Raw genomic sequence first — 11,948 nt, 5'->3', positions numbered from 1 at the left:
TTAGGTTTCAGATTTTTTAACAGGTATGATTGTTACGTTTCAGATTACGTGTTCAAAGAACAGGTATTTGCTTGTTAGGTTTTAGATCAAAGAACAGGTATTTGATTTTGGCGGGAAGGGTTTTGTAAATTTCAGGGGGTAATGTTGTGTGTTAACACAAAGTACAGGGGATAATAGGAAAGGACAAATTAGTAATTTACCAGTGGGGGGTAATTGTGCGACTTAACAGGAATGTTGGGGGTAAAATGTAAGGGTAATATAGTCATTTCAACTTAGACTTAACAGTTCTGTTACCCATTTTGACGCTGGGGGGTAAAAGTGCGACATAAGGTCAAACAGTGGGGGTTAAAATTGCAATTATTTCCTTAGGGGGGTAAAATTGCAGTTTACTTAGGGTGTAAAAGTGCGACATAAGGCCAATGACCCCTAACCTCAGATTGTAAAATTGCAGTTTACTCTATAAATTATAAAAGTTGATTTAGGGTAAGGTAAACAGGGGAGGGATCGATTGATTGTTGGTGAATTGCACAGGTTGGATAATTTGGCGCCAACAGATTCCCTCATTTCACTCACACTCTCCTGCTTTATGATATCAACGGCGTCGATTGCAGATCATAAATGGAACCTACAAACAACGTATTCGTTAGGTAGGGGTAAAATCACTTCTATTTTCCTATCCTTTCGATTGTATTTTTCTTTTTGAAAAGGCTAACCAGGTTTTGTCTCTGCAAATTACATTTTTTCATCCAAATGATCTGGTTTGACATCTGAATTGACTTAATGCATGACTTCTGATCAATAATTCAGTTATTAGGTTACTTGATTTGTAAGTTCAAAGCTATAGTACATTATGATATGATTAGATACTTGCTAAACCTAGTTTTTTTTTTTTTTTTTTTTTTTTTTTTTGCATTAGATATGTTTAAAATCGACACGAAACAGAAGATTAACCAATTTGACAAGCAAAAGTTAGAAGTGGACTCGGTTTTTAGATGACTTTTGAGTACTTTATATTTCATTTGTGTTTCTTTTCACTCGTAGCACAAAATTCATAGGTTTGAATGTCTAAGATTTAAAATGTGTGACACCTTAGGCAAATTCTGCATCATTCATGGTACCATCAAAGTGTTTTGGGCGCATTGATTTTGGATAAGACGAGGACCTCACAGTTAAACGTGTTTGGGTGGGAGAGATCTAGGACAAGTTTCCACCGCAAAATCAAACCCATGAGCTCTTAATTTTGAATGTTGGAAAAATATATTATTTTAAATCATCATCGTACTCAGTAAATCCCACCAATAGCAAAGCTAAGGTAGGGTCTGAGGAGGGTAGACAACCTTACCTCTACCCGTAGGAATAGAGAGGTTGCTTCCAGTGAAACCCCCAGCTCGATAGTAGTTTTGCATCAAGCCTTGGACATAAGGCACACAACACTCAGCAATTGGGACAAAAGCTGATTAGTGCATGTACCCCCTTATCTTTCGGCTATCAACGCCACATGATGCATGATTAACCGTCCCTCGTTTTTTAGCATTATTTTCACGAAATTAGTAAAATAACGTTAAAATTAGTGCACTTTCATTATTTTAAATGAATTTGAAAAAATATTGGTTGGTCAGATATGTGACTCTTTATTTTGAATAACATGGTATCAACAAGTAGGATAAGTACATGAATGCTCTATAACTCCTGATTCGCATGTGCTTTTGTTTTTTTATTCATTACAAAAGAATCTAGTAGATATGGTTTGTAGCTTAGTCTTTTGCTGTGTCAATATAGAAACAACTTGCATCTTTTTTTGAATATATGGAGGCTAATAAATAAGTTCATAGTTACAGGTGATCTATTTAGGCAGCTCTTGTTCGATTCGGTAACTCTGAATTTTAAGAAATTTCTGGTTTTGTTTAGATGCACATGAAGAATCAAGAATATTCTGTTTGTGGTCCTTCTAGGGCGTTAAGGTTAAGTACGGAATACTATTTGTATATCCTGATTAGACAGATTAGCCTTGAATATGTGCTTAGTTCACATAATTAGATGGACTATTGAAAGATAGTGGTCCTTGACAAGTGACGAATGAGGTTGATTAACATAATCTTTCTTGGTCATTATCTGGCATCGAATGGTCGATATCATATACTTGCTAATCACGGTCATATTAATGTGATTGCTTGTCAGTTTATTTTTTTTTAAAAGTACGTTGATTTGACTGATAAACTTGACAAGTTGAGAGCGTGTAAAATGCTTCATATTTTTAAGTTTGAAACATCTATGTTTTGAACATCAATTTACATATTCTTTCCACCTAATAGAGTTGTTCGCTAGAGCAGTATACAATGTCATTATAAGCACTTTAACATGAAACGGTAACATTATATACACATGCTAAGGACCTTTGAAGATGCTGACATATTTCAAATAGTGGTAGATATTAAAACAGCTCGCGTCTTTTTTTGCCTGTACTGCTTTTGTTTTTATATTCATTACAAAGAAATCTAGCTGATGTCGTTGGTTGCGTAGTCTTTTGCTGTGTCAATGTTAAAACAGCTTGCATCTGTTTTTGAGCTTCTTTAGATATGGAGGCTACTATATAAGTTCACAGTTACCGGTGATCAATTTAGGCAGTTCTTGTTCGATTTGGTAACTCTGAATTTTCAGAAATTACTGGATTTGTTTAGATGCACATGAAGAATCAAGAATGTTCTGTTTGTGGTCCTTCCAGGGTGTCGAAAATTTATGTGGTTAATTCACATGGTTTATGAACCGTATTTTTCTAGCTAAAGTAACGTGTGTTACTGTTAATGACTATGATATAGAATGGTCAATGTCATATACTTGTATATCACAACCATATTAATGTGATTGCTTGTCAGTTTATGCTAAGTTAAAATCGGTTGATTTGACTGGTAAACTTAACTTACAGCTTGTAAAATGCTTCGTATTTCGAAGTTTGAAACATCTATGTTGTGAACACCAATTTACAGTCAATATCATATGCTTGTAAACCACAACCATATTAATGTAATTGCTTGTCGGTTTATGCTAAATAGAAATAGGTTGATTTGACGGTAAACTTAACAGCTTGTAAAATGCTTCATATTTCAAAGTCTGAAACAGGGGCGATGCTTTGAAGGGGCCGGGAGGGGCGCCCGACCCCCCGAATTTTTCGGCCAGTAGTGTTATATATGTAGTTTTTGTATAGAAATTTTTGGGTATATATGTTTTCGACCCCCGATTCTATAGAAATTTTTGGGTATATACGTTTTCGACCCCCCCGTAAAAAATTTCAAGCTTCGCCACTGGTCTGAAACATCTGTTTTGAACATCAAAGATAACATTATATGTACATGCTACGGACCTTTGAACATGCTGACATGAAAATAATTGGTAAATGGTAATATCAGTGGGTTCAACCTTCAAACTGATGACCCACATCCTCCAAACAACTGATGACCGAGCCCAGCCCAACCTTCAAACTGATGACCCACATCCTCCAATTTCTCCAACCACTAACCTAGCTGGCCCCTCTGTTGATATCAGTTCCATTATTACAGTTCCTACTTCAACCTCAAATTCTCATCCGATGATAACAAGAGCAAAGGCTGGGATTTTTAAACCAAGGTACCAAGCCGATGTAGCTTCACTCAACACATATGCTCTACATGTTACTTTGACCTCTATTACCGAACATCGTGGGTTTAAAACAGCCGCTAAAGATCCGAAATAAATGGCGGCTATGGTTGATGAAATTGAGGCTTTAAATAAAAATCACACATGGACGTTGATACCACATCCGTCTTTTTCCAATGCCGTTGAATCGAAATGGGTATTCCGTGTTAAATATCATTCGGATGGCACTATTGAGCGTTATAAAGCACGTTTAGTTGCTCAAAGTTTTACACAAATTCCAGGCTTGGATTACTCTCACACCTTTAGTCCGGTGGTTAAAGCTTCCATGGTACGTATTGTTTTATCACTCGCTGTTCTAAATAACTGGAAGTTACACCAACTTGACGTCAAGAATGCCTTCTTGAATGGTAATCTAAATGAAACAGTCTTCATGGAGCAACCTCCTGGATTCGTCAGTGCTGGGTATCCAAATCATGTTTGCAAACTATCCAAAGCACTTTATGGGCTATAAAGCAAGCTCCTCGTGCCTGGTTTCAACGACTGAGCACTTTCCTCCTATTCTATGGATTTACATGCAGTCGTGCTGACACCTCTCTTTTTGTCCTTCACAACGATTCCTGTGTCATGTATCTTCTGGTCTATGTTGACGATCTCATACTCATGGGAAATGATGAACATGCCATTCGTACTTTTATTTCGCGCATTGATCATGAGTTTGCTATCAAGGATCTTGGTGACTTGAGTTATTTTTTGGGCCTTGAAGTTGTTTACACTGATTCTGGCCTCTTTCTCACCCAGGCGAAATATGCTAAAGATATCCTTCTTCGAGCTCAGCTATATGATTCAAACCAGTTCACACCCCACTAGCTCCTCACGAATCATTCCCAGCTGCCGGTGTCCCGTATTCTGATCCAACACTTTATCGTTCTTTAGTTGGTGCATTACAATACTTGACCATTACCAGGCCCGATTTATCGTATGCTGTAAATCAGCTGTCACAATTTCTTCACAGTCCAACTGTTGATCATTTTAGAGCTGTCAAGCACCTTCTCAGATATGTCAAAGGCACTCTTTCTTTTGGTCTCACATATAGTCGTCCCCGCGACCGCTCTATTCTTGGCTACTCTGATGCATATTGGGCTCGTTGTTTGGATACACGCCGTTCAACCTATGGTTACTCTATATTTCTCGGTGGCAATCTTGTGTCTTGGAGTGCTAAAAAGCAGCCTACCGTCTCCCGGTTGAGCTGTGAATTTGAATATCGGCCTATGGCAAACACTGCTGCAGAACTTGTGTGGATCACTCATTTGTTACGTGAGTTGCATGCTTTACCACCCGATCGTCCAACTCTTTTGTGTGATAATAAAAGTGCTTTGTTCATGACTCAAAACCCAGTCTCCCACAAGCGAGCTAAACACATTGACTTGGATTATCACTTTATTCGTGAACTAGTAAGTTCCAGCAAACTTTATATACCAATCTTCAGGTGGCTGATATTTTTACCAAGTCTTCCCCGTGCTCAGTTTGAAGTTTTTCGTACAATGCTTCGTCTTGGACCGCTACCATTCCGATTGGGGGGGGGGGTGTGTTAAATAAACGATTATGTATTTATTGTAATTATATCATTCCTTTATTTTGTGTTCGACTCTCCTCAATTATAGGAGATAATTTTGTAATCATTCTTTATATATAGATCATTTATCCCTCAATCATCATTGAGGTTGATTTCAAAACGTTCACAGATAGGAATTTTTGAGTTCCATTATTAAACATATATCCAGGATTTCTTAGCAAATCAGTTTAGTATATTGTGAACAGTTATGTCATGGGCAACTTTTGGCCCAGACTCATTCAACCCGTTTGACCATTTTATAATAAAATGCGACCCAAATTGATCCGTTTTCGTATAATATAGGTTGAAGTACTATACCCTTTTAGTCATTCGTATGGAAGTCATCTATCAGTGGTCTGTGGTTTAAGTATGAAGTGAATAATTATCCTCATAGAGTCATAGTAATAGATTTCTTTATTGTTGCATACATATGGCCCGTAAGGGCATGTTGATAATAAAATACAACGCAACCTTTGACATCATGAATACATTACAGATACGATAAGCATCGATGATTCGGTAGCTGTAGCTGTAAGCTAGACCCTGGAAAAAACACATAGGGCATGCAGTACACGCTGGTAATCGTTAACTGAATTAAAGACGTATATTCTTTCTAGAAAGGACACTTGTTGGCTGTCAAAGTTCTTTCTTGAACCGAGCTCTTAGCCCATGCTCCGGAACTGGGAATGGACTATACTGTATCAAGTCTGCTGGACCCACCAGTTCCCACCTGTTGTCCAAAATCACCAACAAAAATAATATCAGCATCGTTTAATTATGACCGCTATTCCTGTATCAAGAGACTCTGTTAATTCTCAATTGATTGTTTACATGCTAACATCGTACCTATACTTTGTAAGCATATGGTGGAGTAGAACAAGCATCTCAAGCTTTGCAAGTTCATTGCCTGGACAAGCATGTATTCCGTTGCCAAACGGCAAGTATGTGTTCGGTTTTGGAGGATTCTGCAAAAAAGAAAAAAAATAATGAATCAATGAACAAAAAACTCCTTAAAAATAATTTATATTGTATGTTTTTTCGTACCTCGAATCTGAAGGGATCAAAGTTTTCAGGTTCCACAAAGAATTCTGGATTATGATGAATGTTCCTGAACAGTGGCATCACTTTCCATCCTTTCGGGATTAGATACCCTGCGGGTTTATTAACATCATTAGTCACTTATCATCACTTGGTAAATGAATTTAATCCTAAAGAAAAATCTACTTTGACCAATTGACTCACCCTCGTATTCAATGTCGGCCGTTGCTTCCCTAAAAGTAAAGGATATGATACTTGCTTTCCTCAGGCTCTCTAATATTACCTGAAGTTGATGTGCATATGATTAGTGCTTAACATGCAGCTTATGATACATACCAAAAATATTATAACTAAAGTATTTGTTTTATTAGTACTTACTCTATATGTTAATGGCATTTTTCTTGTCATTGACCAAGTCAAAGACCGGTTCTCTCCATATTCAGACTCACAAATCGCCTTCTGCTCTCCCTGCCATCAGCAGTAGAAGTTCTTCAGTACGATCATTTTATAAAACGGAGTCACAGGCACGTGTGCCTGTATGGAAAAAATGTAAAGTTCACATCAGAACCGCAGCTATAATTACTTTTACGATCTTACCTTTACAACATCTAGAAGTTTAGGATCATCATGAAGATATTTCAGTATCCATGTTAGGACACTAGCTGTTGTATCTTGAGCTGCAAACAGTACCCCAATGATATTATCCGCTATTTGATTATCGCTTAACGTGTTTCCTTTTTCGTCCTTGAAGCTCAACAAATGGCTCAAGAGATTGTTCGTTAACAGTTTTTTCTCCTTCCTTTCGTTCACAATCTCACCAAGAATCTGTTTAAGCCTCCTCCTTGCCTTCAGATATACATATAAATATATAATCATATCAATGATTAAGATTTAATTACAATTTTAAGCTATATAATACTTGAAAATTTTAAAAGGTTAATATTATTTACCATTAAAGATTTATGATATGCAGTTCCAGGTAGTTTTGTTGGGAAACAGTTGTAACCTTTTTCTAAAATGCTATAGTTCTCCCTCAGCATATCTCGATAAATCTTGTCTAACTGGCCGAAGATAGACAAAACGCCTACCTCAAACGCAAACTGTAAAAAATCCATAAATATTAGTATTATTCTTGGTTTTAAAAAGCGAGAGGCGCACAAAAGCGACGAGGTCTAAAATTGAGGCGCGAAGCGCAAAGCGCAAAAGCGGTGGGCTTTTCGTACCCGAGGCGCAAGATGTTTATATAATTTTTTTTATATATCCCATACATATCCCATAGGTTTTTAGCTTCCTTTAACGAAAATATAGCTATAAGTAAGGCTTTTATACCATTTAATTACATGTACAAGTCAAAAAACCCAAGGTACAACATTTTTATGCAGTAAAAAGCCTAAGGTACATGAGGCGCGCGCCTCAGGCCAAAAAGCCCACAAAAAACATCAAAAAATGCGCTTTTTTGTCGCTTCCTGTAATTACACAAGGCGAGAAGCAAAAAAGCCCCAAGCCCTGCGCCTTGTTGCGCCTAGGCGCGCCTAGGGCGCGCTTTTTAAAACCAAGGTATTATTCGACAAAAGCTAAACTCATCGGTAGAATAATAAGACAACATACCTTCTTCATCTCATGGAAGGTGTTAATGACTTGACCATTGGCCCATGATTCCAAGCTTGATAAGGCTATATTTTCAATATCGGGAACTAGTCTTCGTGTCGCTTCTGGAGAAAATGAGCTTTGAACTAGTTTCCTCATGCGGGCATGGTAATTTCCCGTGTGGAAAAACAGGGCCGATGGCCCGATCAAATTCTCTTTACATTTTGGGTAGGTAGGTTTAAACAGATGAGGTTGGGCCACCAGTACAAACCGAGCAGCCTCGGGGCTTGCTAGCATTACACAAGGGTATCCAAGTATTTGGGTTTTGAATATATCTCCATATCTGATCATTGTAGTACAAAAGAATGAAATTAGAATTTTTATATTTAATGCATACAAAAATGAGTAACTCATTTGCTATGAATAATAAACCTTCTCTGTTTTGAAGCGAAAAAGACGTTCGGGTCTTGCGTATACATTTGCAGAGTTTCTCCAATGCAAGGCCATCCCATTGAACCTGGGGGAAGCTTAGCTCTAGTTTTATGCAACCTCTTTTCTTTTTTGAAAAAACAATAAGAGAAAAGGGAAGATAAAAAGATTATTGAATAAAAAATAGTTGCTGAAAGCTTCATGGACAGTTGGTTTAATTCGGTTAAGAACATGTTGAATCTTGTACAAGATGTTTGCTCGACAAGATCCTATAATGTGAGGGCATAGGGGTCATGGGGTTTATATAGAGACACATGGTTCAATCTCACCACAAGAGGTGAATTATATGTATATCTTACGTATTTGCCACTCATTTTCAAATCCTCATAACTGTATACAATCAGATATATACATAGCTTTTTTATACGTACCCGATGTATCATGTAAGGTCGACCACCCTTTCTTACGTTGACATTTTATTTTTATTTTTATTTTTATTTTTTCACCTCAAAACTTGTATGTTTTAATAAGTTGACATAGCTATCAATTCTTTTGTGATAACCATGGTAATTATTGAAGTTAAAACTAGTTCATTTGACTATCATATGTCAAAACAAGAAGTCAAGAACCTATTCCGGGACGAGTAGATTTGGTTATTCAGTGTTCGTGTTGAAATAACAGTTTGCAGGTAAACAAATGGTGAAAATGAATACCATTTTTATAATTTATAGCTTTTTTTATCATTGTTTTCTTATTTTCTTTTGCTGCACTTGATTCAGGTACTAGAAATAAGAATGACTTCACTTGGGTAGATTTATGAAGCAAAGCGGCTCCCTGGGTACAAGTTAGTGATTTAAACTTCTTATCGTGTAGGGTTGGCAGGTTGAATAGTTGAACCCTAACACGACCCATGTATTTATTCATGTCAAAGACTTATAGACCTCAACCCAACATGGTCCGTTTAACTCATTCATCTAAAGTCTAAACGAGTCAAATGGGTTGGCAGATTAAACATGTAACTTTAAGCATGACGTGGTACATGCCAACCTGAATTCGACTCATTTATTTAAACGGGTTAAACATGCCACCCCGAACACTTGTTTATTACACAACAGGATGAAACCCAGATTTAGGGAAAAAACAGAACCAAATGAAGATACTTTAAGGACAAACAATAATAATATCCCAAGTATACCAAAAAGGAATCATTTTTGTTATGTTAGTTTAAAGTGGATAAAACAAACCCTTTATCTTCCCACATTGATAGTATAATATTGATCTCTATACCGTCATGGCGACCTCCTTTCGGCATGTAAATTGACATGAGAATCTAAGGTGGCCTTAATTAGGGGAACACCTATTTTTGGAAACAAAAATCTGGAATACAGCAGAAAATATGAATTTTATGTGGTTTGAAGCTAATTGCATAAAGTGCATGATACTCATGTAGGCCCCTCTAAGAATAATTGTGGGAAAGTTGTATGCTCAGGTTCTTGATATTTCAACCCAAGAGTCCATAACTCCATAAACATCGTCTAGATGGGCTCACAGACAGAGCCGGTCCTGAGAATTCAAGTGCCTCGGCCGAGCTGGAAAAAAAGGCCCTTAGAATGACAAATGGTAGTTAAGCCGTTATCAAATGATAAATGCTAGTTAATTAGCCGTTAGGACCTAACGAGTTATATAAAGAAATATCTTTTTTTGAACGACGACTAACGTTATATATCATAATAGCTAACCGATGATGATTCGTGAAGCTCTCCTAACATTTTTTTCTAAACGGCAATTAACATTATAGTAATAACTTTTTTAATGTTATATTATTTTTTAGTTTAGATAATTAGATGATTGGATATTAGGATTATCAACTATGGATCAAATTCGACACAATATAAGTTATAAGGTTTTAGATAAATTATATATGGCCCAATACATTTAGATAATTGGTACTCTTCGGAAAAACAAGTCTCAATCGGGGGTGCAGCTCGCCCACCCCCAACCCAAGGCCGGCCCTACTCATAAATGAATCGAGAGCTACATTGTACAGCCTTCCGATGCATGTTTGAGCCCCTACAACGATATCGTTTTTTGAAAATTTGGCCAAAAAAAAGATTTTGACCAGGAACCTCGATTGGAGTCTTGTTCGATGTTAGTTTAATTCTAGGATCCACTAGAAGGTTGTACACGTATATGCCGATTTCAATATCAATTCGGTACATAAACCGACCGGTGTTTACTCAGTCACATGATATACATGATATTGAGCTAGCTTTTTGGGATATCACTATCAATCAGTATGACACATGAATATGAGCCATAGTGCCAAATTATTCAGGTTGAGTTAGGACCAGTTAAGCATTTACTGTTGTCCACCACAAAATGGCACCACCTTTCGTAACTGGGAATGATTGTCACTCGTCACACCATGAATGGTTATGATATATTTCAGATTAAAACCGGCCATTAAAAGCTGCACCTTTTACATAACCTCCTTTAAATCAACCACATTAGTCGGACCAGGGCGTCAAACGAGTCGTTTTCATGTGTTGACGGGTCGAACATGGACCTAGAGATCATGTCACACAAATCTAAACACGGATTGTATATACGATGGCTGACACGTGGATCACCCGTTTAACCCAATATTTTTTTTTTGAATAATAGTATAAAATAGAAATTTAAACTCAGAAACACAAATGTCTGAAATAATTGCGCTTAAACTACAAAGCATGACTCGCATTTCTCTTTTAACTTTTGACATAAGAATACTCCCTAAAATATTTATAAACTAGCCAAATCGCAAACCCACTAAGTTGGATTTTCTCTTTTGGTTGCTTTATCGAGTGTCGCTACCATACCGATATCGTAATGAAACGAACAGACACCGACCGAATCCCCGCCGCTTAGGGGGGCACAAATTTTTGTTTAGACATAACACATGAACAATGCTAATATCTATACCTAAATACCTTTGCTTAGATCAATGAGTTTGAATACTTAGGATAAGGTTTTCGTAAATGTAAGGTGTCATGGTAAATGAAGGTAGGCTGTTGGGATGTTGTTATCAGGAACAACATGATCTTGATTATTGAAGAGCATAAGTATCTAGAACACTATCGTGTGTTTTGTTTTGGTTGTATTTGTTGTCGGGATTTGAATGTAGTTTTCTACAAGATTTGGCACTTTATCTTGGAACCGAACCTTATCCTTGATGCAACTCTAAATTTAATATGCATAAGAAAACTATATATGTGGTTAATCACATATTGTACTTTCTGGATGTTTATTGGTATGGGATATGAACTAGGATGAGATCGGTGCCGGCATCATCATCATCATCATCATCATACTCAATAAATCCCACCAATAGCAAAGCTAAGGTAGGATCTGAGGAGGGTAAGATATAGACAACCTTACCTTTACCCCATAGGAATAGAGAGACTGCTTCCAGTGAGACCCCGACTCGATGGTAGTTTTGCATCAAGCCTTGGACACAAGGCACATAACACTCAGCAATTAAGACAAAGGCCAATTAGTGCATGTACTCCCTTGTCTTTCGGCTATCAACACCACCACATGAGGCATGATTAACCATCCCCCTATTTTAACATTATTTTCACAAAATTAGTAAAATAACGTTAAAATTAGTGCA

The 11,948-nt window shown here is 37.1% G+C and overlaps 1 protein-coding gene and 1 long non-coding RNA gene across 2 annotated transcripts; one reads left to right on the top strand and one right to left on the bottom strand.

Annotated features, from left to right (window-relative positions):
- Positions 1 to 421: 421 nt before the first annotated feature.
- LOC110885658 lies at positions 422 to 9,403 on the top strand. The gene is made up of 2 exons (XR_002562353.1): positions 422 to 647; positions 9,076 to 9,403. It is a non-coding gene; the product is annotated as an uncharacterized LOC110885658 (long non-coding RNA).
- LOC110885657 (abscisic acid 8'-hydroxylase 4) lies at positions 5,639 to 8,687 on the bottom strand. Its single transcript, XM_022133359.2, has 9 exons — positions 8,300 to 8,687; positions 7,889 to 8,210; positions 7,231 to 7,380; positions 6,878 to 7,126; positions 6,659 to 6,748; positions 6,485 to 6,563; positions 6,287 to 6,393; positions 6,089 to 6,207; positions 5,639 to 5,972 (listed from the first exon to the last, which is right to left on the bottom strand). Exons 1-9 carry the CDS (start codon positions 8,527 to 8,529, stop codon positions 5,879 to 5,881), a joined length of 1,440 nt encoding a protein of 479 aa, XP_021989051.1. The 5' UTR covers positions 8,530 to 8,687; the 3' UTR covers positions 5,639 to 5,878.
- Positions 9,404 to 11,948: the final 2,545 nt, after the last annotated feature.

The sequence above is a fragment of the Helianthus annuus genome, chromosome 10 (assembly GCF_002127325.2).
Source record: "Helianthus annuus cultivar XRQ/B chromosome 10, HanXRQr2.0-SUNRISE, whole genome shotgun sequence".
Taxonomy (NCBI): Eukaryota; Viridiplantae; Streptophyta; class Magnoliopsida; order Asterales; family Asteraceae; genus Helianthus; species Helianthus annuus.
This window is presented reverse-complemented; position numbering and strand designations above follow the sequence as displayed.